Source organism: Saccoglossus kowalevskii, chromosome 11 (genome assembly GCF_978046115.1).
Source record: "Saccoglossus kowalevskii chromosome 11, keSacKowa6.1, whole genome shotgun sequence".
Lineage (NCBI taxonomy): Eukaryota > Metazoa > Hemichordata > Enteropneusta > Harrimaniidae > Saccoglossus > Saccoglossus kowalevskii.
In genome coordinates, this window is record NC_140651.1 from 11,282,655 (window position 1) to 11,308,432 (window position 25,778).

The 25,778-nt window shown below is 33.5% G+C and overlaps 2 protein-coding genes and 1 long non-coding RNA gene across 3 annotated transcripts in view; 2 read left to right on the forward strand and 1 right to left on the reverse strand.

The window, feature by feature from the left end:
• LOC144359564 (androglobin-like) overlaps positions 1-25,778 on the forward strand; it is a 35,156-nt gene that overhangs the window by 5,029 nt on the left and 4,349 nt on the right. Inside the window, exons 5-19 of the mRNA XM_085505190.1 lie at positions 561-711; positions 1,389-1,503; positions 1,840-2,004; positions 3,241-3,388; positions 4,894-4,917; positions 7,920-7,961; positions 9,156-9,185; positions 10,410-10,440; positions 11,211-11,305; positions 11,630-11,723; positions 12,078-12,212; positions 23,160-23,313; positions 23,607-23,794; positions 24,483-24,694; positions 25,391-25,572. Of these exons, the coding sequence (XP_085361316.1) occupies positions 561-711; positions 1,389-1,503; positions 1,840-2,004; positions 3,241-3,388; positions 4,894-4,917; positions 7,920-7,961; positions 9,156-9,185; positions 10,410-10,440; positions 11,211-11,305; positions 11,630-11,723; positions 12,078-12,212; positions 23,160-23,313; positions 23,607-23,794; positions 24,483-24,694; positions 25,391-25,572 (1,766 nt within the window). The remainder of the gene's footprint in view (positions 1-560; positions 712-1,388; positions 1,504-1,839; positions 2,005-3,240; positions 3,389-4,893; positions 4,918-7,919; positions 7,962-9,155; positions 9,186-10,409; positions 10,441-11,210; positions 11,306-11,629; positions 11,724-12,077; positions 12,213-23,159; positions 23,314-23,606; positions 23,795-24,482; positions 24,695-25,390; positions 25,573-25,778) is intronic.
• Positions 13,281-22,748, reverse strand: LOC146736185 (fibrinogen-like protein 1). Its single transcript, XM_085505544.1, has 3 exons — positions 22,652-22,748; positions 22,334-22,499; positions 13,281-13,749 (listed from the first exon to the last, which is right to left on the reverse strand). The coding sequence occupies exons 1-3, from the start codon at positions 22,746-22,748 to the stop codon at positions 13,281-13,283; spliced, it is 732 nt and encodes a 243-aa protein (XP_085361670.1).
• LOC146736186 (uncharacterized) lies at positions 16,808-17,594 on the forward strand. Its single transcript, XR_014931014.1, has 2 exons — positions 16,808-17,070; positions 17,349-17,594. It is a non-coding gene; the product is annotated as an uncharacterized LOC146736186 (long non-coding RNA).

The following is a 25,778-nucleotide window of genomic DNA, read 5'->3' on the forward strand; positions in this document are numbered from 1 at the left end:
TTACGAAAATGATGAAGTAATTAACCATTATCAAGTCGATATTCTTTCAGTCTGGCTGTTGTCCAGTCACTTCGATGCAACAAATATGCGAACATATCAGCTATTTCAAACAAAGGCAAAGTATGAAGGTTTTTTTGCCAAGATTTTACGTTACACAGATTTACCAGAGTTATTGTCGACTCACCATGTTTTACAGTACGACGATTGTTTGACTCTTGGCGAACATTTAACTCGTTTCCTAACTCAACAAGTTCAAAAAGTTTAGCTTTATGAACATTGCTGCAAGTTATACTACGATCCTGAAGAAATTTCCAATCTATTGATTTACGCATGTAAGAATACAGAACTTCAATAAAAACAACCCCACTCAGGCTCATCATCCGGGTATTTTGGATGCGCCCTCTAGCGGAATTCCGTAGAAAACTAACAACTCAAAAATTAGGAATTCTACCTGGCTTTTTAGTAAGTCCCCCCTCTCTCCCCCTTAAGTTTGTGTTCCAGTTCTAAAACCTCTTATTGGTATATAAAATATACTGACTGGTTTATTGTTTTGTTTTCAGGTTCCAGTAACAAGGAATCATTGAACTCCCCTGTGACACCAGGATTATTAGTTGCTGAACCGTATTCCTGGAAGAGTCTTGTAGTGGGACAACCAATATTACGTGTTAGGACAACATCAACTAAAGCTGCTGCCCTCAGTTTACCACCTGGGTCAGTAGTAACTACATGTATTATACTCTAAACTTCTCACAATATTGTAGCTGTGGATATTTATAATTCCTTGTGACAATGGAGACACTGGTGACTTTAGTAAGAATTTGGTCCCTGTGAATACATTTAAATCATTGACTTTCTATCAGCAAAATTTAATCTCTTACTGTATAATTTATTCTGAGTGAATTACAGTACAGCTGTGGCGTAAGCTTTGGCTTCCTTTCACTGAAGCATCACTTCAGCTTCACGTAAAAACATACAGCAGCTTCGCTACTATGTTGTATCGCCTACACTTCCTGATATCTTCGTGTCATCTTCACATCAGCTTCGCCTAATTTTTCCAAGTAAATAATAATTTAATGACTTTTTTCAAAACTGAGCATAACTATGTATCATAAACAACAACAACAAATCTAGTACGGTATTCATTTTGCCAGACTTCTCGGCATTTTACATAAATGTACTGCTTGAAATTACTTGAGAATTTCTGTTTTTTTCAACCATGCCAAGCCTGCATGTATTTCCCAATTGAAATGGATTCATATTTTAATATATGTTTTTGAAATTAGGGCGATTAATAGTGAGTCCCAAGCTAAAATATCCTGTCAATAGTGATAGACAGATATAGTTTTACTACATATGTTCTGACTGACTGATATTAATATTTGATATAGGCGTCATGTGTTACGGTTCATGATGAATGCACCACTGGGATATCATATACATCTGTGCTCATCTACTAATCTAGTATTTGGAGATGAAGAGACGGTGATGGCATATTTAACACGAGTAAGCAATTTTATATTATTTTCAAAAGCCTTTTGTATATATTGTACATATTGGATATGTGGCAAAACAGTTTAACTGATTGCTTGAACACACTTACATAATGGCAATATCATCTTTAAATGGAATTGAAAATGATTTAATTTCTCAGGTTGTACTGATTATGCTAAATTGAAAACAAACAAACCTAACAAAAGTACTGTACAATAAAAGTCTTTCATGTTCTGTCATAGTGCCTCATTTCTAATGAAACGAGTGAAAGTTCCCTATTGAAAGCAAGTGAATATTTTGTTCATTGTCACTCTTCTTATTTATGTGTATCTGTTAATCTTGTTACAGGAGAGTTGTCGGTTTGTAGATCACGCCAATCAAGTAATGATGTCCATCAAAAATGCCATCCAATACTTTGATGACAAAGACAATTTTAGTGAAGCCATGTCCAAACTTGCAATATTACATTACCCAGTCAAGGAGGGTGTCAAGTCAGCCATGCACAACTTTGAGGTGAGTGGCATGCCCAAGCAGAATCAACAAATTTCAAATTCTCTAGTTGCAAAAGCACTCAGCAAGCACCAATGTGAGGATGTGATATGGAAGTTGGTGGGGATGATTTTATGAGCCTACTAAATTTGCTTGGGGTTTCTCCCTGTAAAATCATAATTTCTCTGACCGACTACTATGGGACCTACTGACATCTACTGAAAACATGCACTGAGACATGTTTGAAGTTACTTTCACATCAGGAATAAACTTCTTTTTTTGTGTATCCCACATGTAGCTCACATAATGAATATGAAATAACATTCTTTATACATGCATTCTCAAAATTAATTGCAGTCACATGAATAGAATAGAATAGAATAGAATAGAATAGAATAGAATAGAATAGAATAGAATAGAATAGAATAGAATAGAATAGAATAGAATAGAATAGAATAGAATAGAAAGTATGGTTATATGTACCGATAACTAATATCATGCATTTGTCTGGGAATTTTAATCCATGTATAGGCAGTAGTTCTGTTATTAACAAGGCATTGTGTCGATCTCATTCCAATTCCTAGCAACTGTTCAGTGCACAAGAAAAACAGTATTTACTGAAGGTGATTCAATTAGTTGCACAGTATGAATAACTCACACTCAGTGTTATGCTTGTCAACATGTTCTTAAAGCTACCTTTAATAGTTAGTTCTTTGCACTATAATCAGATTACCTGGCCATGACTGATTTATTCAGGTTACATGGCCAAACTTATTTATAATGTCAGCTTTTTTGTCAATGTTTATTTCTGGTACAAAATAGATAGACTGTATTTTTATTGATTAATAATCAATGATGTTATTTTTCAACAATACTTTAATTAAGTATTTCTAGTATGCCTAGTTCTTAGGTTTTCTTTTTCTTTATTAATTTAACTTTTTTCTGTGAATTTAAATTTTTTTTCTATGAATATAAGATTTTTTTTCTAGTGATTTCTGGCAATACTGTATTCATTTCAACAGAATTGTCATTATAGCAATAGTTTATGAATCATATTAAAAAAAACAAAGAATATTGTATAAATCTGTGGGATTAATCAAAATGTTACTGAACATTTTTTCTCACATTTTTCACACTGATTTTAAACAAAATTAAATTTGCCTGAAATCATTGTAGAAAATGTGAAAAAAATATGTTCATTATTTATTTTTTTCCCTTGACTGAAGTAGTTGATGCATTACTTTTAATTGTTAATTTCAGGTTTTTAATGAAGCCTTATATTCCACTTTACGAAACGCGCTAGGAGAGAATTTCACAGCAGATATGGTATTTGCTTGGAAAGCATTTAACTATGACGTCATCACCAGAAATGTACTCGGTGGAGTCTCTAGTCCAGGAAGCCGTCCAGGTATATGTGTAAACATTGATCAAGATAATAACTACCTTTAACATAATGTTGTATATAATATTGACCAATATATTTATAACTGTCTGTCTGTTCTTAATGTATCATGTGTTGGTGTCTCTATGTTGGTGTTGGATCTTTTCTCTATCATTCACTCTCTTGAATTTAAACTTTATTGGCAATAAGTTACTTATAAAATGCTTGTTAGTTGAGTTTTACTCCGTTAAAACATATTCTAGTATGTAAAGAAATTGTCACATTCAAATTATTCAAAGCCTCATGTGAAACTTGACTTATGGTGATTTTAGTGATGAAAATACAATTTACAATTTTGTGAAACCTGTATTTTCTAATCCTTCTCTATTAAAGCCAAATATTGGTGCTACATGTTGCACATTTCTATTTATTTGACTATAAATTCATTGGAAATTTCCGAGCAAATGGGCATAATTTTCTACTGCCTTCTGGTCTTCATCAACATTTTTTAAAATAGTATGCAAATTCATTTCCAGAAAGTTGGCATTCAAAAGGTGTATGTCCATTTATTTACTGATTACTGTGTATCTGCTTATACAGTAAAGGGCTTTGAATAGTTTGTCTGAGATTTATAACTTTATTAGATTTCTTTGCTGTAAATTTTTTTTTCAATAATTTAAAGTACTTGTTAATGGAATGCCATAATATAATTTTAGAGTTTGGCGGTGTTAAGGTAACAATGATCCGTTGTGAACAACGTGAATGTGAAATCAACTTGTAGAATGCAGAATAAAGATAGATTGTAGTTATAGATACCGTAATCTAACTAATTATGTGACAAACTATATAATTGTCTTTAGATTGTTTCACAGTCTTGGGATATATCTTGTACATGTTTCATACAACTGTACAATAATTGCACTTATAATTAATGTAGCTTAGTCTTCACTGTAATCTGTGTATTTGTGATACTACTGCCTCTCAAACCTTTGACTTTTGTTGTACTTGAGTCTAATATTCATTATCTTATAAACGTTTAAACTATTACAACATTTTTTTATTTGGTCTGTTTCTGACATTTTTTGTCATCGTTAAATTTAAAGTCACTATCAAGTGGTCCTTACTATGCAGTGTCTACAAAACTGTCATAAGAGTCATAAGATATTTATCCACCAAGTTAGGTGGCCTAATTACTTGCACATCCATCACATTTCCCCCCAAAAATCAGGGGAAGTGGGCTATATTTGCCTATCTAATAAGTTAGAGGGCCATATATAACACTTCCACCAAGTTAGAGGGCCTAAAACTCATCCACAAGTTATGAGGGCTTAATATAGTTAAACATCTGCCAAGTTATGGATCCTAAATAAAGTAAATAATATTTATTATTTTTAATGATTGCCAAGAAAGAGAGGTGGTGAAACTAACATTCATACATATTGACCACAATGTTTACTTATCTCATGATGTCATTTAACCTGTTGTGTTTTCTTTCCTCATCATTTCATTCTGTGTACTATATGATTGCACAGAGGATACGCACAGTGAATCTGGAGGTATATATCTGTGTATAAAATTTACGCTAGATCCCCCCTCCCCTGTAAACATGCCAGTATGTGCACTTAATCCAATTAACAGTGCACATTGAAGCTGTCATAATCATGTCTATGTTGTGTTGATTATTTTTATATGTTTGTGTTTATTCCCAAGTCAACTGTAAATTATTTAATATTGTAAGTGTTGATAAACATAGGGTAGTAATGCAACAATGATGCAAGATGGTAGTAAATATAGAAAGCTCCTCTATGTAGTCCTTCTTGGTCATAAGGCATTTAAGATATTCGCCGCATCATAGACTTGTTGGAAACCCCTTTGATTATCAACCCATGTTACCTATACAGTATAGTGTTGTTTATGTTTTCTCAATTTATACAAAATTCATATCACAGACTGCTAACTGAAACATGTTCTCTGTTTTTTGGTTCATAAAATAACCTATTTGGCTGGTAATCTAGGCTTCTGTTGCGTGAATTCAGGTTAAACTACGTATGTAGTGGGGAATATACATTTTATTTGCTCAGTTCAAATTCTTAGTAAGATTACATGAGGGTGATCCAAACTTACGGTCACTTCTGTGTACTTTATTATCAGTAATTAAGGGAATGTTTTTTGAGAAAAAATGACAACACCATACTGTTTCCATAGTTACCTAGTTACCTACTGACATCAGCTATATCAATGTATCTTTATGCTAAGCTACAATGTCGAGTTGTGTTGTATATGTTACATTTTCTGTCCAGTACATAGTGTGTTTTGGACACCTAACATTTGTAACTCACAGTGTCCAGTAGTATGTTTTGGATACTTAACATTTGCAACTGACAAGGTCCAGTAGTATGTTTTGGACACCTAACATTTCTAACTCACATGTCCAGTAGTATGTTTTGAACACCTAACATTTCTAACTCACAGTGTCCAGTAGTATGTTTTGGACACCGAAAATTTCTAACTCGCAGTGTCCAGTAGTATGTTTTGGACACCAAACATTTCTAACTCACAGTGTCCAGTAGTATGTTTTGGACACCTAACATTTCTAACTCACATGTCCAGTAGTATGTTTTGAACACCTAACATTTCTAACTCACAGTGTCCAGTAGTATGTTTTGGACACCTAACATTTCTAACTCACAGTGTCCAGTAGTATGTTTTGGACACCTAACATTTCTAACTCACATGTCCAGTAGTATGTTTTGGACACCTAACATTTATAACTCACAGTGTCCAGTAGTATGTTTTGGACACCTAACATTTATAACTTACAGTGTCCAGTAGTGTGTTTTGGACACCGAACATTTCTAACTCACAGTGTCCAGTAGTATGTTTTGGACACCTAACATTTCTAACTCACAGTGTCCAGTAGTATGTTTTGGACACCTAACATTTCTAACTCAGTGTCCAGTAGTATGTTTTGGACACATAACATTTATAACTCACAGTGTCCAGTAGTATGTTTTGGACACCTAACATTTATAACTTACAGTGTCCAGTAGTATGTTTTGGACACCTAACATTTCTAACTCACAGTGTCCAGTAGTATGTTTTGGACACCTAACATTTCTAACTCACAGTGTCCAGTAGTATGTTTTGGACACCTAACATTTCTAACTCACAGTGTCCAGTAGTATGTTTTGGACACCTAACATTTCTAACTCACAGTGTCCAGTAGTATGTTTTGGACACCTAACATTTCTAACTCACATGTCCAGTAGTATGTTTTGGACACCTAACATTTCTAATTCACAGTGTCCAGTAGTATGTTTTGGACACCTAACATTTCTAATTCACAGTGTCCAGTAGTATGTTTTGGACACCTAACATTTCTAACTCACATGTCCAGTAGTATGTTTTGGTCACCTAACATTTCTAACTCAGTGTCCAGTAGTATGTTTTGGACACCTAACTCACAATGTCTAGTAGCTGGTTGTAGAAACCTATAATAATAACTAGTTGTAGTTTACTTTGCTTATACATGTATATGTTATATTTATAATTTTATTGCATCATTGTGTGTCATATCAATCATGCATTGTCTATATTTGACATGGTGTCTGTACATTACATATCAGTTAATGGGACAATACAGATCGATTTAGGGTTTGAGATTTTGTGTGATGGTTTGTTCTCTTTTTGCACCACATGGCTGGTATCATGAACATACCATGCTGGAGACCACATGTATTGAGTGATTAACCACTATAAATCTCTGCTTCCCAGAACCTCAATATTGGGAAGACTTTCATTTTACAACAAGAAAATTAAATTGCAGAATAAATTTTCGATCCTGCTTGACCTTCTAAACACAAATTGATATTGCTCTGCAAAAATGCTATCGCAATTCATATTTCTATCATATCTGGTAATTCTTTATTGGCTACATAAATATGTGTTTATGATCTCCACGTGGACAACCATTACAAAAAATTAGAATCCCAGACCCTGGGATTCTTATGGACTTTAGTTCAATACCCACTGAAGGTTTAGATTAGCACATATCATGGTACTTGTACTAGAAAAGGTATTCTGAGTATTGTGCACTAAGGTGATTAACTTTTGATAGACCCTGGATAGTATTTCCTCATTAACTATTTAGTAAATAATTGTGCTTGTTTTTAGGTTTGAAAAAAAAATAACACCATTAAAAGAAGTTATATGTTTGATACAAAAATATGTTTGTTATTGGAAAATTTACAAAATTTGTTACGAGACATTTTGGATGCGTGAATATCCTAGCATCTACTTATGCATAGCAACTGAACAGCTACATCAGTTTGTTGTCGAAGCATTTAAATTTTCTAATCGTAAACTATTTATATTTTTTGAAACGAAATAAAAATTGCCCCTCTCCTTGATGAAAATAACTCAGAACGTCTAGTCTCAGTACCTTACCAATCGCTTCTTTCATATATTTAGTGTTCAGTGATCATGATTGTCAACATATCATATGATTTTTGTGTTGTTCTAACATGATATTCTCTCTCCACAATCTTTCACCTTCTAGCCACTGGGGCATCAAGGAAATCAGCTAAAGCAGGACGAAAGCGTAAGTCTTATTGCATATGTCTAGTTGTTTCTAGCAAGCACCAAGCACTAAAAAAAAAAATTCTCTACATATGCAATCTGACCTACACAATGTATATATTCATATATTGTATTTCATAATGATCATCCCGCAATGTGCTTACGTGATGTTATTTATAAGTGGTCTAGAGTTTCTATGTTTGAACCATATATATACATTCTGTTGTTTGCTTTGTGTTTTCACACTTCATTCATTTCACGCTAAACTATGTTTCAACATTGCTCAGTTCCTAGCTAATTATTAATTTAAAGTTAATGATTATCTATTTTAGTCACGGTTGCTTGGTAACAGATCGTTACCAAGAAAATTGCTATTTTTATAATATATAACAGATGCACAAAATTTCCATATAAATTAGTTTGCTTATAGTAATTGATAAATTGCTGTGTACAGTTTTTTTCTGCCAAAAGTTTTGATATCTGGGCTATTTCCAAAAATTAACTATCAATAAGAAATGATACACGGGTACAGCAATGTTCTGTACAATGTCACTGCAGTTGAAGTGCAAGTACTGCACTTTGTTTGGAACTGCATGTGCCATATTGAAAATATGTCGTTCTTTATTAGGTATATATGATGTAGTGCTGTTCTTTATAAAAATATACATAATAATTAAAAGATGGATAGTAATAACAGCTGAAAATTATTGACTTCTGATCCGCCTTGTATATTGATTGTTTTCGGTACTAGGAAATGTTCTAGCTTGGTGCAACTCGCATCATACTATACATGTTTCTATTTGCTCATTTATCGGCATTTCATCCTAATGCACCATTTCATGTTATCAGTATTTCAACAAGATGTATTATTGTAGTCGTTTGTTCAGGGTTTTATTGTTTGTTGTGATGTGTATGTAAGTGTGTATTAAAGGGTATCTAGAGCTAGTTAGTGTTTGCTGTCTGTTCTAACCATGACTCTGTAGCAAAGCATTAACAATACCCTTCAGTTTTTTTTTAATAAAAGAGTACAAAAGTGTTTATTTTTTCCTGTGAGGATGCAATGTGTATTAATCACAGATGTATACTTTTTAATGATGCAACTAACTTTTACATTTGTTTTTCTAACAAAAAAAAATACATTTAACGATTCACATCCTTGTTTATAATGAGCAGCAATAACAATATTAACGTGTTTGTCTGTTTGTATACAATGTAGCACGTATTTATTTGAATAACGTCTCACAAGGTATTACCAACATTCCGTTTTTCCCTATTTCACGTACCCCACCATTTTACAGCATTTTGCACGCTATGTTGTGCATGAATCCACACAATCACGAGTAAATCATTTAGTTACTGTCCTGAGGGGTCTGTAAATAATTGTATCCTCAGGCTGCACATTATTCTTCTATTCATTAGATTTTATCACAAAACTATTTTATTAATTAAATAAAAAAATATATATACTAAGGGTTCTTGTTTAAAAAGCACCTTTAAGTCATACTGCGTTTTACCTCACACTCACACTACTACAAATAGAAATGTCTGTTGCATCGTACATCTTTAGTTAGTTTAGTGGTACATTAAAGAGTCCCACCTAACTCACGTAATAAATTCTTACATGTATCATACCACATATTTAGGTTGTTTGGTTAGTAGTTAATGTACTGATCATTATTTGTTTTTAATGACTCACCTAAGGAGTTTAGTTAATAAAGATCTGCTTATATCTATCACACATTTATATCAATTAACTGTCATGAAAATTAATTTATTTTTGTCTTGGCATTTTACATGATGTTACAAACAACCCAAATTTTTTATTGAGAACTTGACTGTTTATCAGAATTAGGAGATTTAATAATCTCAATTTTCTCACTATCACTTAGTTGTTTGACACTTGTACACGCATGATGTTGTACATTTGTGTTGTCACTGTTTTTTTCTTTTTTTCTTGTCTAGCTGGCTTGTCTATTATCTCTTTTTAACCAGATCTTTATTTTTTTTATAGATCAAGGATTCTTTCTTTACCCAATCACTGACTCTAAATTCTTTATCTACATATAATTTGCATAATGAATATAATTAGCATATATTATGTTAATTATATCAACTTTCAACATTACTCGTTTTTTTTTCTGCATGCTATGTTTCTTTTGCTCATAGAACCTTCAGAAATAAGCGATGAGATCAGTGAAGGTATTTTTTAGTACCGTTCTCGGGCTTACGTAATTAGAGAGTGTAAAAAAATAAAATAGACTAGTGAACCAGTTTTCTACAGTTTGAAATGTTTACAACACAACCATATATGTACATTAGTCCTGCAAGTTTGGTGTGCTCGCAGCTTGTGTTGCTTTTTTCTCTGGTTTAGTTTGCTTTTCTAAATTGAGTGGTAATGCATGGGAATTCATGACAATGTCATCTATTTATGGAACTTGTGACTTTAATGAAATCTCATTTTTTATAACAGGCGAATCTGTAGAAGCTGTGGCAGGTAACAGGTACGGATCAATATATAGTGGACTTACTAGAACATACTCAGACACTCTATGCATTTCCTGTATTCCTTCCAGTGGATACATATATCTAATAATTTTCATGTAAACCGAAAATTACATCTGTTTTGTACCAGATAACAAAAAACTGACTTATTTTGACAGTAGACACACCTTTTTTATTTACATAAGCTCTACTGATAAGGCAGTACATTATGACCAGTCATACATTTAAACAGTTCACCCTGATTACACATGAGTTGAAGAAGTGGGTATTACTGTAAAATACTTTATTTTAGCTGGAATTTATTTTCACTAATTTTTGATGAGTTGAATGTAAAATATAGGTAAAAATTCCTCCAGCGAAAATAGCGAAAATGAATTTTAAGTGAAAATAACGTATTTTACATATATATGAAAAAAATGACTTTTATCACACTTTACATTAATTTTTTTTGCGTATGTATAAAGGGCCGACACCATTACATTTAACTCATGACAACCAAAATTGCATTTCAAATTATTATTATATGTCTTATTTTGACCATAGACACACCCTTGTCATTTACATAAGCACATGCTCTACTAATAGCACAAGCATGGTATTTAGATGAGCTGGCTCAAGCCATGTGGTAACAATTCAGTTGAAAAAACGTTTCACCATCACCCAGTGACTCACTGTGACACAGTTGTTGCACTGTGCAGGTAGAAACACAATGTCTTTGACAATTTAATTGAGCAAATCAAGTGAACATTTTGAATTGTGATTTTTGCAGAGAACCTACCGAGGAGGAGATAGCAGCTGCTATAGAAGTGCAGAAACATTGGAGAGGGTTTTATGTGAGAAAAATCAGACAAGCACGAGAACCGGGTACGAAATGTTATCATCTATACTGTGATATTTCTTTACTTGCATTACTTTTTGCATATCAATACACCCCAGTGATCAAGTGACATATAACACAATTACAAATGTATGTATTCTGATGCATGAAATAAAGTACCGGTAGTCCCAACAACATCACATCAGTAACTATATTCCACCTGGCATTACTCTGATCTTATAGTCTTCTTTCTCTACTCAGTCCCAGGTAGGAGCCTCATTGGATGAAATGCCTATCATAAACAGTTCCAGCATATCTATATAGTGTTTTGATAATCATAATTTTACAGATTCACTTGTTTTCTTCCTCAGGTTGCGAGGAGAATCTCCAAGCCAAGGAACACTTATTGAAATCTTGGGCATTGATGGAATCCACATGGGAACAGCATGCACTTACTCTATTCAGGTTTGTCATGCAATTATAATTAGATATTATATATTATTCAACTTTCATACATCTAAATCTTTTCGTTATTCTTTTTGGTCAACGTTTTCAAATCTTTATCATTTTGATTTATTATTTATTATAAGTTCAACTTTAAAACTTTTTAGAAATTTCAGAAAAGCTGATCAAGAGAAATATTTTTCTCCCTTTTCTATTGATTAGCATTCTGATTTACATTTTTAAATATCTACATGTATTTCAGTTGAAAAGCAACAGATTTTCACAATATCTTGTATGATGATATTATAATGATAATATCTGATAATACTCTTGTATGATGATAATATGTTTTTTTATTTCTTGATTTGTTTTCAGAACAATATTTAAAATTGATCCAGAATTGATGCCTAAATTTCCTTTTTATCAAGATGAGTGGAATAAGATATCATATTCTGACTACCAAGGCAACTACCCAGATCAACCACCTAATACTTGGTTTGTTGTCTTCAGGTGAGAGGAGGTTTTAGTAATTCTGTCAAATTGGTTTCTCTTATTGTCATTGTTGTCATCAACATCATAACAGTAAAATTACTTAATGCAATACAACTAATCTATAATGTTATTTTGTTAAATTTATGTAATTATTTAACTCAAATAAAATTTAATTATGACGAGAAACACACTAACATATTGTTTTCAGCAAAAACAATATTGAGCAATGTAGAAATGTCTCGAAAATGTCCAAGAAAAACTAACCAATATTCATTCACTTATATTGAAAGAACATTCCCAGTTTTCGGCTTGATTATACATTATATGTCATGAATACTATATAATTACTACCAATTTGTTTTCTCTCATGGAAAGAATATATCAATATCTCATTTTGATTGTGACTCAATAGTGAAAATGTCTAGAATATGTTGAACCAATATAATGATGATGACGCAATATGTGATAACCACGAAGATTACCACATGTTTTTGAAAGAAAAATTAATAAATTCTGTATTGGTGACTGTTTTATCAATTTAAGAATATTGTGCTGTATTTTGAAAATAGATTAACATGAAAGATTGTTTTTTATCATGGATAATGTCTTAAAAAATACAGTTGTTACATTTTAATGTGCAACAGAATAATATTTATGATTAAAATTCCAATGGAAAGCTATACATTAATTTGAATTACTCATTATCATGAAATATGAGTAGTCTTTAAAAGTTGCATTCTCTTTACTTATTGCATGTAAAACACCTTCCACTGATTTCCACTGATTACTATGATCACCATGAGAAAGGATAATTTTATGGTTTGGCAACAAATATTGGACACTGAAGTTACTTTGGCACTTTACAGAAATAAAGTCATGGTATCAAATCAAACATAATTTTATTGTTGTAATCAGTCAATGCCATTTGCATGTATTTTTGAAGAATAAGTTTATAAATTAGATTTCAGGAATCTGTTGGATAGGATTTCTCAGGAACTTTAGAACAATCAAAGCCCTTAGTGATGCTTATACTGGGTAGATATCAGTGGGAAGTTATCACAGATCATGCCAAGTGGGAATGCAATTTTAAGCAGTATTTCGTATTTTCATTGTGGATGATTTTAAGGTGTTGAAGTTATTCCATGTAAACCATACTATGCCATCAGTTTGGTATTCCTCTTGTGAATAGTATAGTCCATTCAGACGTGCACCACTGCAGTCTTTAAACCACCATCCACTATGGTATTGACTGGCACAGTTACCACTAACCCAATTGTCATTGTCGCTGTCATAAGTGGAGAATGGCTGGCCATCTAAAATGTTGGTTTTTATTGCATCACCAGCTGTGCCTGAATATAGTCCGAAATGTAATATGTAGTTATTGCTGTCAACTTCCACCAAGACAAAATCATACTCGGAATATGCAGTGTCTCCATCAAACTTTTCCATATCTATTCTCAACTTGTATGACGACTGGTTAGTCAAGCAATAAATGTTGTCATTGCCTATCCAGTATTCACCGTCAATGTTTCCAAACCCGATTTTATAATCATTCCTGGAAACAGCGTCCGGATTACTTTCGGAAATTCCGTCGCGTTTCGGAAAGTTTTAATTTTCAAAACTTTTGAATATTTATTTGTGCTTTTAGGTTAGTGAGAAGGTTATAATAATTCTTCATTTCACTTTAACACTGTTTTTACACCCCTCAGACCCCTTTAAAAAGTCACTTCTGGCCATTATAATGGCCACTATTTTCTTAATGGCCAGAGTATTGACCAGAATTTTTTAAGTGGCCAAAATATTTACTAGTTTTTTTAATATGGTGGTTTTAATGACCCATGTTTTTTATACTGGTCAGAATAATTACAATTGCTTTTTGAATGATGGAGTTGATGAACATTTTTTTTTTATGGGCAGTAAAATGGTCATTTTATTTTTCATTACATACATAAAATGACCAGTATTTTTGTTCATGTCTCTAAATATAATGGCCCAGAAAACAGCCTCAATATACGTGTGGGAATTTATTTTTCCCAAGTTTCACTGGCGCTTCCAAGTACACTTAAATGAAATTTCGCGAATATTGCCTCGATCCCCAGTGAAATTTCATAGTAACGCTGATGCCAGTGACTGCTGGTGGACTGCATAACCTGCGGAGTATTTAGATGGTGTTGAATCATAGGACGATTGCAGTACTGCAACTGGCACATCAAGGTATGAATTTGTAATTATTTTACCATTTTACAATGACTTCAATACAATATTAGATACTTTTGTTGTTGTTTATGTAGCAGGATAGTCTTTTGGGGCTTTCGTTTTTGTTCAGTCATGGCACACTGTGTAAGTAATGCTTCATTATTATTCATAATTGTCAAACAACAAGCTCAAGTAGGTGTTAATGAGGATTAGCTCCTATGTTTGTTAATACAAGAAAAGTATAAACAAAGGTTATTTCCAACTCCTGAAATCTGCAAAAAAACATCAACGTAAATTTGTTTCCATTCATGGCAATGTTTTCAAATTATTTTAATAAAATAATTTAACTGACTGCAAAATGTTTGTTTTTTTAAATTTTTGAAGACTATGTATATTGTTTTTTTTTTTTCTCTTCAGACAATACCAGCAATAGTGTACTGTACACTGGGAAATCTAATTTAGTAATCATGTATTAACTATACATGTATATATTATGCCCATAACATCAAATACCATACAGAATCCCTTTTTCCTGTAAACTAGTATAGATGATATATGCCTACAGTGTGCAACAGTTCATTTTACTTTGCGCACAAAAGAAAAAAGTAAAACTCATACTCAAAATAACTTTTAATTTAGCATGGATTTAAACTAAATTTCCATTAAATCTAATATTCTTTGCTCATCTTTGAGCCCAATTTGATTTGAATGAGTTGTAGAGATCAATATAAAAGGTAAGTGAACCTAAATGTATGCGCCTAAGGTAGGAATAAACAGAAGACACTTATTTGTAGCATTCACGTAGAGCTCTTTAGCAAAGGCTAAGAGATCCAATACCTTAACCTGTGCTAAAAAAATGTGCATGAATACAGGCTAAGAAATACTAGGTACAGAGTAAATCTGGTCAGTCCAAAGCCTTAGCACAGGCAAAACAAAACATGCATGAACGCTTAGCTCGGCTAAAAAAACCATTGTATTTAATGTTCATTTATGAGATTTACTACTATATTCATAACTTTTTATTTTGGTGTGCCATTTCCTGCATGACAATCAACGCTAACACATATAGAGAGATTGACTCAAGAAAAAATGTACCGATGATGAGATACTGTGCTACTTCCTGTTATTCTGCAGTTTGCACTTTCTGAATTTGCTTTGGTATTGTTTTATAACTGTAGAACTAACCTTCCTACTTACTCATACTGAGCACTCATAGTTAAAATTTCTGAAGATTTTGCCTATTCTTAATAAGTTTGGGCATTCCTTACCCCGTGCTAACCATCGTTTCCTTCTGTGCATGAACTCAAACATATGAGATTAGCTTAAATCTTAGCCCGTACTTTGTGTAGCATGAACACTACTATTGAAGATACAGGGGGCAAATGGGCAAGACTTAAACAAAATATAATGAAGGTGTAATATGCAGTCAGTAAATGTCCTAGGCATTTCTGGGTCAGCCAAATTGATCATGGGTACTCTTGCTCAACTTGGACAAAAAAATATTTAGTCATAGACCTTAGAGAACAGGGACATGTTACTGTGGCTACCCCTTTCATGTAACCTTAGTTATAATCCCCCTACCCAAATTAACACCTTAGAGAAACTGATAATAAATCTATGTCAACACTACTGTTACATCTTCTCCTGTTTCATAAGCCAAACATGGCTGCCAGGGTGTAGCTACACAAAATGAGACAATTTTGTGGTTGGAATATAATCAGAAAAATTAAATTTGATCAAAACTTGAATAGCCAAGTCCATTCTATTGATGCGAGTGAAACTAAAAATTAACAATTTTTATTCCACTATGAAATCAGGAAAGGGAAACAAAAATGGTAAGTTTTCTCTGCAAGGAAACAAAACTGCCTAAAAGTAAACAATGACCTGTGGAAATTTGTGTCATTATAACAAGTGGATTTTTCATCATATTTAGAACAGATATAGCATAGTGCACTTGTTATACACTGACTAATAGGAATACTAGTAAAAACTGTTTCAGATGTATAAATCTTCTAGGTACATGTATATGTATTAATGAGATTATACAGGAGGTTATAACCCACATTGCACATTGTCTCAGACAGAAGTTGCATGACCCTGTTTTCTAAGGTCATGCTTAAATCATAACCATCTGAATACCATTATTTCACTTTTCAAACTAAACTGTCTTTATATTTTTAATATCATTATTTTGATTTTGAAAAAAAAAATATAGAAACAATATTACACTTAACATAATTACTCTATTAGCAGCACATGCGCTTAGGTAAATTACAGGGATCTTCAATGGTCGAAATATGTAATATTTTCATGATTTAGTATCCACAAATGTAATTTTAGAGCAAATATGGTATTGTATTGGATCATAATTATAATACAATTATTTATTTTGTGAAAGTACCTGGGATCGATGAAGTTGTACATGCATGGTGGCATTCCCATTGTGGAGGGACTCTATAATTTTGTATGTACACAACTTCCTACTTTGAAAGACAAAATCATGCAGCTGCATTGTTACATAACATTCTTTTGTCTCTTGTAGGAAGTTAAATCCCCCTATTGTTCTCAGAAATTAGGTTCCAAGTACAGCAATGTACTGTCCACAGAGGGACTGTGTACTGTTCTAGTCTCTCAAGAGATGAACTGTGTGTATATATGGCACAACCCCTTAATATATTCGGTTAGGAAACAATTTGATGTTATTCTGTTTTATTTGATATTTATATTTTTTCAATCAGAATGTACCGAGTATCATCTTTTTGGAAGTATATCTGAGTTGCATAGGGGAAAAATTGACATATCACAAGATGTCATTTTATCCACATTGTTATTAGTGAGGACAGAAATATGCCAGAATACACAGACACCACCAATTTTTGTTTCCAAAATTGATTACAAAGTGTCTTAATTAAAAACTGGTCATTGTAAGCTAATAGCAATATGAATTATTTTTTGCAGATAATGACAATTTAAAAAAAGGAAATACTATATAAATGGAACGTAAGAAGTTGAAGAACCAGAATTTATGGACGTTAAGGGGGAAAAAAAGTTTAACCAGTATTGATGGATGCAATGGTTTAGCATTTGCATGTTTATCAGTTTTACATTTGCACACAGATTTTGAAAGTTCCAAGTGTGTAGAGTTACTGTACATTCCTTTTTTTATGTTTTCCCTCAAATAAAAGTGACATCTTTCATCTGGTATTTCATGATTTTCAGCTATCTTATATAGTTCTTCTTGCTGACCCTTTTGTACACACCCACACTCACTCCACAATCTTTCATCTTCTTAATAATAATTAACAGGAAAATATTATTGAAAAAATCCTGTAGAAATCAAAAATATGAACAAATTTGACACGCCTACATCTTTGAGAAAAAATATTTTACACTAGAAAAAGAATAGCACAAAAACAAAGAGGAGAAAAAACATTTTGCACAGCCCCCTCCTTAAGCTAATCGCCTCTCAAGAAAACTTGATGAATATCTGGAGGAGTATGACATTGCAAACCTAAAATATTATTATCCACTAAAACAGTCTGTATGGCTGTGCACTACATCATGATTTTTCAAAAACAAAACAAAATATTGCTTACATATTCTTGTTTTGTCTAATGTTTTCATTAATTATCCAATTTCTGTACTTTATGTGTTTGTACACTGAGCTGAATAATAAAGATGATGTTTTGAAGCACAGTGATAGAGGGACTGTGTTTGAAGCAATGTTTTAACCCCCCCTCCCCCCATATGACATTTTTACTTTGCAAAGCTGTACCTCCCAGATCTTTAGTTGTTTATGCATAGATGGTCTTTGGTTATAAATTATTTACTTTCCAGTCATTTTTGAAGTGTAAACCTTTGTCATACTTTCTCCTGTGTTGACTTCCTGTCACTATGCTTTTGTTTCCCTTTGGTTAGCTAAACATATGAATGCTTGTTGAAAATCATACTTGGAAGTAAGAGTTTCTAATGGAATAGCAAGCAATCTAATCTATTCCTGAAATTGTTAAATTATATATAGTGTTATTTGGAAATGTCAAAATAAACTTCTAGGAATCTGTTATTCAGTTCACAAAATAAACTGGTTGCATGCAGAATCTCAGAGAAACAATTGCATGTACATGCAGGAATGGTCGGATGTTGCAGCAGCAGAAGTTTGGGCCTGGACATTCCAGTCGCATTTTTAAAATGATTTTAAATAATGTACGTATTCTTAACAAACTGTTACATGAGAGGGGGCAGAGCATGAAATAATATTTTAGTTTTGGAAACTATGCAAAGATGTGTGTTCAGTAATTCAATACCTTTGATGAGCCATTATTAATAGCACACATTAGGTTAGATTTGAATAGATTCCTAGTAAGATTGGTGCATTCTTAATTCAAAAAAACTTAAAAAGTTTTAATACTACTAAATTATACATATGTTTGATATAATTTATTGTAAAACATTAATGTTGTTGTGAAAATAGTTTCATACAAAATGGTGAAAATTTGCCAAAATCCTTGTATGTGTTGCCAGTGATATGCTAGTTTCCATTGTTATTTAAATGTACTCATCAGGGAGGTAATCCATTACAAAACATCACTAATCCACAGTAGTCTGGTTTCAGGCTACACCAAGTCATAGTCATAAGAGGGACTTTGACCAAGTACAGGCTAAGATATAAGTGAATCCCAAATGTTTGCATATCAGCTATACCCAATTGTGTTCACTCACAGGAGGGCCCAACAGTTATAGCACAGGCCACAGTGTTGAGGGTCTGTGCACTGGCTAAGAACACCCAAACTTGTTTCCCAAGGGAGGCAGCAATTATGAACAAACAATTAAACAGCAATGGTACAGTTCTATAACTACACTGTTAACCGAAATAAACCAACCACAAATTATCGAAACAACCACCATATATTTTTCTCCCTTAATATTTTTTTTTCATTCCTTTTCCATGTTTTATTGATTTATAATGCTTATTTTTTTTCATTAATATCATCACCAGTTTTTTCAATTGTTTTTTTTTAAACCATTGTGGTGCTTCCGATACTAGTTTGCTGATAGTTGTTAGAAGGGAATTTTTGTGATGTTGATTGGTACACTCAAAAGCAATATCACATGTGCAATTTACGTTACACTCCAAAACGGCATGTGTGCGCATGCGAAACACCATATCTTCGACTTCTGGGGAAGTCCTCTACTAGTATCCCACCAGTCATTAATTACTCCGTACACGCTTCCACACTGATTGGGTCGCTGTAGTAGAGCATACAACAACGCCAATTTGGTTCGCTGTCTACGACATGCACTAATAAAACTCTGCATTCTGTAACGCCGTTATATACTGTTCCTGTGCATCCAAATAAATCTGTCTGTCTACGCTCGTGTTCCAGTGCACTTCGCTTCATAAATTAGAATGAAACATGTCAGCAGCAGAAATTTTGCGTTCGTAAACAGCGCCCCTTAGCCCGTGCTAAGGACTGGCCCTCCCAATGCATGGATGCAATTGGGTCTAGTCAAAATGCAAACATCAGCTAAAATCTTAGCCAGTACTTCATGTAGCATTTAAATCTGGGTTTGTTAAGGAGGGGGGCAGCACAATAGTACACACAGAGACGGTGTTTGGGTACAGTAGGGGGTATTTATTACTAATCTAAAAACTCACATTACTACTACTGATGAGATCAGTGGTCTGCCCCTTTAACAACTAGCGTTGGAAATGTCAAAGGTGACAGTTCAAAGGTGATATATAAATCACTTGTAAGGCTGATCCAGGGGAGACCACTGGTAACTGTTGTATGTACTACAAACCGAAAACACTACGAATGAAATTCCCCAAAATACCCAAACACCATTAGTGAGTAGGGAGGTTGGATGCAAAGCGCTGTGATGTTTCAAGACGGAGTGGAAAAGAGGGGTGGAGATATTTACGGAAAGCATCACTTTTCCAATCACCTAACAATTTTATGAGCTCAGATGGGATACCAGACCGTAATGCCCATGAGGCCCCTCCCCGCCGAAAGCTGTGGGTGGAAAATTGCGAGATGTCAGACACTAAAGGTGTCAGCAAGGAGACAAGACGCTTGGTAAAAAGTGGGGCAGTGACTGGGTGGGGTGGGGGGGGTAGCAAAAAGCTGGGTTCTCAGGGGGGCCAGGGGTAATGAGGAAGGCCGATAATATGGCAGCCGCAGGGCAGAGAGGATGGTTTGGGACCATTGGTAGTGGAACTAACAACAAGCGCTCCTTAGTTTGAATGCATGTCACCAGCAGAAATTTTGCGTTCGTAAACAGCGCCCCTTAGCCCGTGCTAAGGACTGGCCCTCCCAATGCATGGATGCAATTGGGTCTAGTCAAAATGCAAACATCAGCTAAAATCTTAGCTAGTACTTCATGTAGCATGAACACTATTATTGTGCAGCATTATAATACCGTGAACAAACAAATATGCCATTCACTGCTGTGTACCGTTTTGTACACATGCAGTAGTCGTGGAATATTTTCACAGATAATTTTCATATCACATTAAACCATTCATAATAGAGAAAATAGCAAAATATAAAAATAAAGCAGAGCATCATGGGTATTTTTTAGTTGACTGTGTCTTAGCCACTTTAAAATCACCTTCCATCAACCCTTCAACATAAACTTCTACAGTTTATAACACATGTTATGAAAAGTTACTGGTTAAGTATTTCAATTTAAAATGTTATAGTTTGGGTGTATTTGAAGACTAAACTTTAGTTTTTTGTCATTATTAAAATGGGAATTTTGTTTATGTTTGAGCTTAACCCCACTCATAAAGACAGGCTTTTTTTCGGATTAATAACTCGCTGTTTATGTGACTTTTTGGAGTAACTCCCTGTGACTTTTTGGAGTAACCAGCTGTTTATGTGACTTTTTTTGGTGGAAAGTCAGTTGCTGAGTATTTTTGGGGTTGCACACTTTTCAAAGGTTCAGTAGTGAATGTCTTGTTTGTTTGTTCAAGGTATTAAAATGCTGGATATTGCCTTTATAAGAACAGGATGTAGTACAGAGTCTCATTGTCAGTCCATTTTTATCTCAAGAATAATGTCACAGAATGTGCTTGTATTGATTGTCAAGTTTAGTATCGTTATGAATAAGAATAGTTATGAATATAATAGTTAAATTTTCAAATGGACATCAAGTATAATGGTATTTTGGGTGATTAGCCTGGGCTCAATGTTTGCACACACTTCATTAGCACCCGTGATAAGGGTCTAGACAGAATTTTGAAAACGGGTCATCTTCTATGTTCAATAACCTATTGCATTATACTATATATTATTAAGTCAACAGTATCAAGTGCATGATTTGTTGTGATTTTAAAAACAAATTAATCCAAAACGTTATATTTTTTCAAGATATATAATTCCATATTTCAAATTTTTCAAAATCTTGTATTTTACGTTTACCTACAATTGTACTGGCTTAAAATTGAAGAAAACTGAAGCGAGTGAGGAAAAAGAGGAGAGCTGTCAATCCCCATGTGCCATTACCGGGTATATCTGTGACATGAAAAAAAAAATGACCATTTTATTCATGTAATGAAAAATAAAATGATCATTATAATACCCATTAAAAAAATAGATTGTCACCCACTCCATCATTAAATAAAAAATTACTATTATTCTGACCAGTGTAAAAATAGTGGTCATTATAACTACCAGTTTGAAAATACTGGCCAATATTTTGACCATTAAAAAATTTCTGGTTGGTATTCTGGCCATTAAAAAGATAGTGGCCATTACAATGGCCAGAAGTGACTTTTCAAAGGGGTCTGAGGGGTGAAAAAAACAGAGTTAAAGTGAAATGAAAAATTATTATAACCTCCTCACTAGCCTAAAAGTATGAATAAATATTCAAAAGTTGTGAAATTTAAATCTTTCCGAAACGCGATGGAATTTCCGAAAGTTATCCGGACACTGTTTGACCAGTTCCTCTCAAAGTTGACAGAACCGTCTTGTCTACGTTGTATGACAGTCCATGCGCCAGAATCTGTCATCTCACAGTACACATCAAAGGGTCGTGATACTCCAATGGGTTTTATCTTATATACCCCACTGTCCCCACCAGCTGCATCTAAAACAGCGTCACAATCTAAAAACCAAATAAAAAATATGCGTTAAATATTGTTCTGTTTGATTTGGGGAATAAAGAGATTTCCCATCACATTGCCCATAATAGGACGTAGGATACATGTAGGTCTCTGCACTTAATGCACTTAATAATAATGACATAGTCATGTTCACTGTTTGCTAACATTCTCGCCTCAGGCCTGTTATAACACGTTACCGGTAATAAAACATCACTATCAGAATCAGGTTTTATGACGTCATAGCTTTGCATAATGGCACAGTAATGTAAACCTGAATTTAAAAGTAAATTCATTTCAACAAAAAACCTTTAAATATAACTAGTAATTTTTTCTTAAATTTTTTTTTTTAATTTTTTTTATTACTTTAAATAAATACATTTACAAAAAAAAAAGAAAGTACAAATTACAAAAAAATGAAAAGTGGATGGCTTAAATTTTAAGTAGTGATTTTTAATAAGAATAAAAATAAATATAAATGATAAAATGGAATAGATTCACAGCAAACTACTAATTTGTAAATTGCACTTTAAAAGTAAAATACAGTCATAACTGCACACTTTTTATTTTCCTAGAATACCACAAACCAAAGCCATCAGCAAAGTTCGTCAGTCAGTGTAATAAAAGTTTTAATTTTCCTGTTTTTTTTGTTTGTTTTTATTCAGGGATATATTCTATGTACAAGAACCAATGTTACTAGTTCCTAAGTTGTATGTATCAATCCCTACATGTATGCTACGAGTAGTTGACAACGACAGTGGTGAAGAGATACCCCGAGTCTTTCAAAGAATTGCACCTTATGAATATAAAAGAAATAAGGTGAGTTACAAAAACTAATCAGCTATTTTACGAAAACTGTAATTTGAAAATCAAAAATTTTAATAAAATCCATTCACATAGATGTACTTTTTCTCTGCAAAAATTGAGTCAGTGTGAAGCTACTTGTACCTGATTGGCTACCAGACCCTACCCATACCTCTTATGTGAGATACCCGAAAAACATTGCAGTGGGCTTTGGTGGAATCCCAGCTGGTATAGCTCTCATGGAAGTTGTATTCATGTACATTTCAAAACAGATAATGAGTATTCTAGTATTTGTTTTCATTTGACAGCGAGGTTATACGTTTGTAGCCGAGGCAAGGACAACCGATATTCCTCTACCAACTGGCAAATGGAGGATGAGATTAATTGGATCATTAAGTCCTTTACCACAGCCATCAAGAGAAAATCTTAACAGCACGTTCAATGTCAAAGAAATTCGTGATTATTATTTACCAAATGATAATAATAACATACTACGGTAAGTCAAAATATCATCCAATGTGTATTCTACCGTAAAATCTGTATTAGAAGCCGCATCCCTAATAGAAGTCGCACCCATTATTTTTGAATAATTGAGAATCAAAAATTCACCATTTCTCATATGTGTAGATGCTCTAATAGAAGCCGCATCCCCTCTGTTGCATTCTATCATTTTAATAGAAGCCGCAGCTTCTAATACAGATTTTACAGTAGTAGCTAGTGATTAAGTTTAAGATCTCAGCACCGTATACACACTACTGTACATCTGTCTCAAAAAAAACCCTGTACAGATGTGTTCTAAAATGCTATGGGTGTCTTCGCATTTGTTCGGTACATCTTCCTTATTTGTAAAATGTGTATCTTATTTGCATCGCATTTGAAACCCTTCATTTATTTACATTGGACGCAAACCCATCACTGAACACAAACAATAAAACCAAAAAACGCTTTTCACTGATATATCAAGCTAAATTATGACTACAGTAAAGAAAAAATGTCGCCGGTCGATATGATCGCCATTCTTGGAATAATCTTTTTATAACACAATGTTAAGTTAAAATTTCAAATTCTAACAAGCAAAATGCAATTATAGTTTCAGTTGAGCGGTTTGAATTGTGATCGCCATCAATGAATATATCACGTGTGCCGTCGTTTAATCGTCATTCACCTTTTACTCATTATTTCAGATACTCAGTGAAGGTGACTGAAGACCAGATAGCTGCAGTTCAACTCTCTACATCTAAATCTGATGTCTATATCTTATTACAAGTCTTGGATAACGAAGTGGAAGTTGCTAAGACTACAGGCAAAGGTCACGTTGTTATTCCATCATTTACATTCTTACGCGATAGAGATTCAGGAGAGGATCAACCACCTAGAAGGTCCAGCAGTAGGGCATGTAAGTAAATGTAGCATATTTATTACCAGCCTAATATGGGCGTTTGTAGCTGAACTCAGAAGATCAATTCGTCCGACGCAAAAAGGTCAATTGTTCTCCTTGCTCTCCTTGTGAATATGTCCATATTTGTGCAATTATTTTATAATATGCTTTTCAGGTGTTAAATATGAATTTTTATCTTCAAAATGCATGCTGGCATCTTTTAAAAATCCAGCAGAACTTTTGCGATCACTACCATCTTGAACAAGTATTCTACATATAACACAGTCCATAGACATAACCATTGGCCAATACTAAATTGTATGACATGGGCTTTTATTTCTAGATAAGCAACATCTATGAATGCTACTTTTGTGTATCTTCTTTCATTTCGTGGACTAAATCTCCTCACATGTAACACAATTTATTATTATTAGTGGCTTAAATCATTGCTGTATTGTTCGTGGTCACATATATCAAATTTCTACAAATAAAAGCAACCAAAAATAGATTTAACTGTAACTCTATGTTCACAATAGTTGATATGTACTGATCTCCATTGTTTGAAGTCCATTATAAACCATGTGTGAAACACTGTCAGCAGTTCAGGTTTTTGTTCGGTGTCTTCCTTATATACTAGTGTTTATGTAGATAACAAAAGCGATATTTTTTAAAGATTTCACCTTGCAGTGAATGGTGTTTTTGTTTGTTTTGCAGCACAACGAGGAGGTAGTAAATTACACACGTCTGTAAGTGGTTCAAGTTTGAGTTCTGGTAAAAAGAGGCAGGAATCAGCTGGTAGTGGCAGAGGCTCTAGAGGTAGCCGTCGAAGCTCAGCTGACTTACAGCGACTTGACGAAGAAGTAGATGGAGGCAGTGATAAAGAACAAGAATACAAGGTAGATATTTTGATTTATTAGTCCCCGTTCGAATGCAGTCCGAAAACGGGGACTTATATTTTGACCTCTGTGCGACCGTGTGTGCATGCGTGCGTCCTGTATTTTAGAAATGCCTGGATCAATCACAATCAAACTTCACACATACATCATACATGATATTATACATATGCACGTCAATTTGTTTCACGATCTGATTCAAGATGGCT

Bases quoted from the DNA above. Each gene is read 5' to 3' on its own strand.
- LOC146736185 (XM_085505544.1), bottom strand. From the start codon at position 22,748: ATGCAAAGCTATGACGTCATAAAACCTGATTCTGATAGTGATGTTTTA. The intron at 22,500-22,651 runs GTGAACATGACT...TTTGGTTTTTAG, and splicing joins GGCGAGAATGTTAGCAAACA to ATTGTGACGCTGTTTTAGAT. The intron at 13,750-22,333 runs GTCAAACAGTGT...CGCTGTTTCCAG, and splicing joins GTCAACTTTGAGAGGAACTG to GAATGATTATAAAATCGGGT.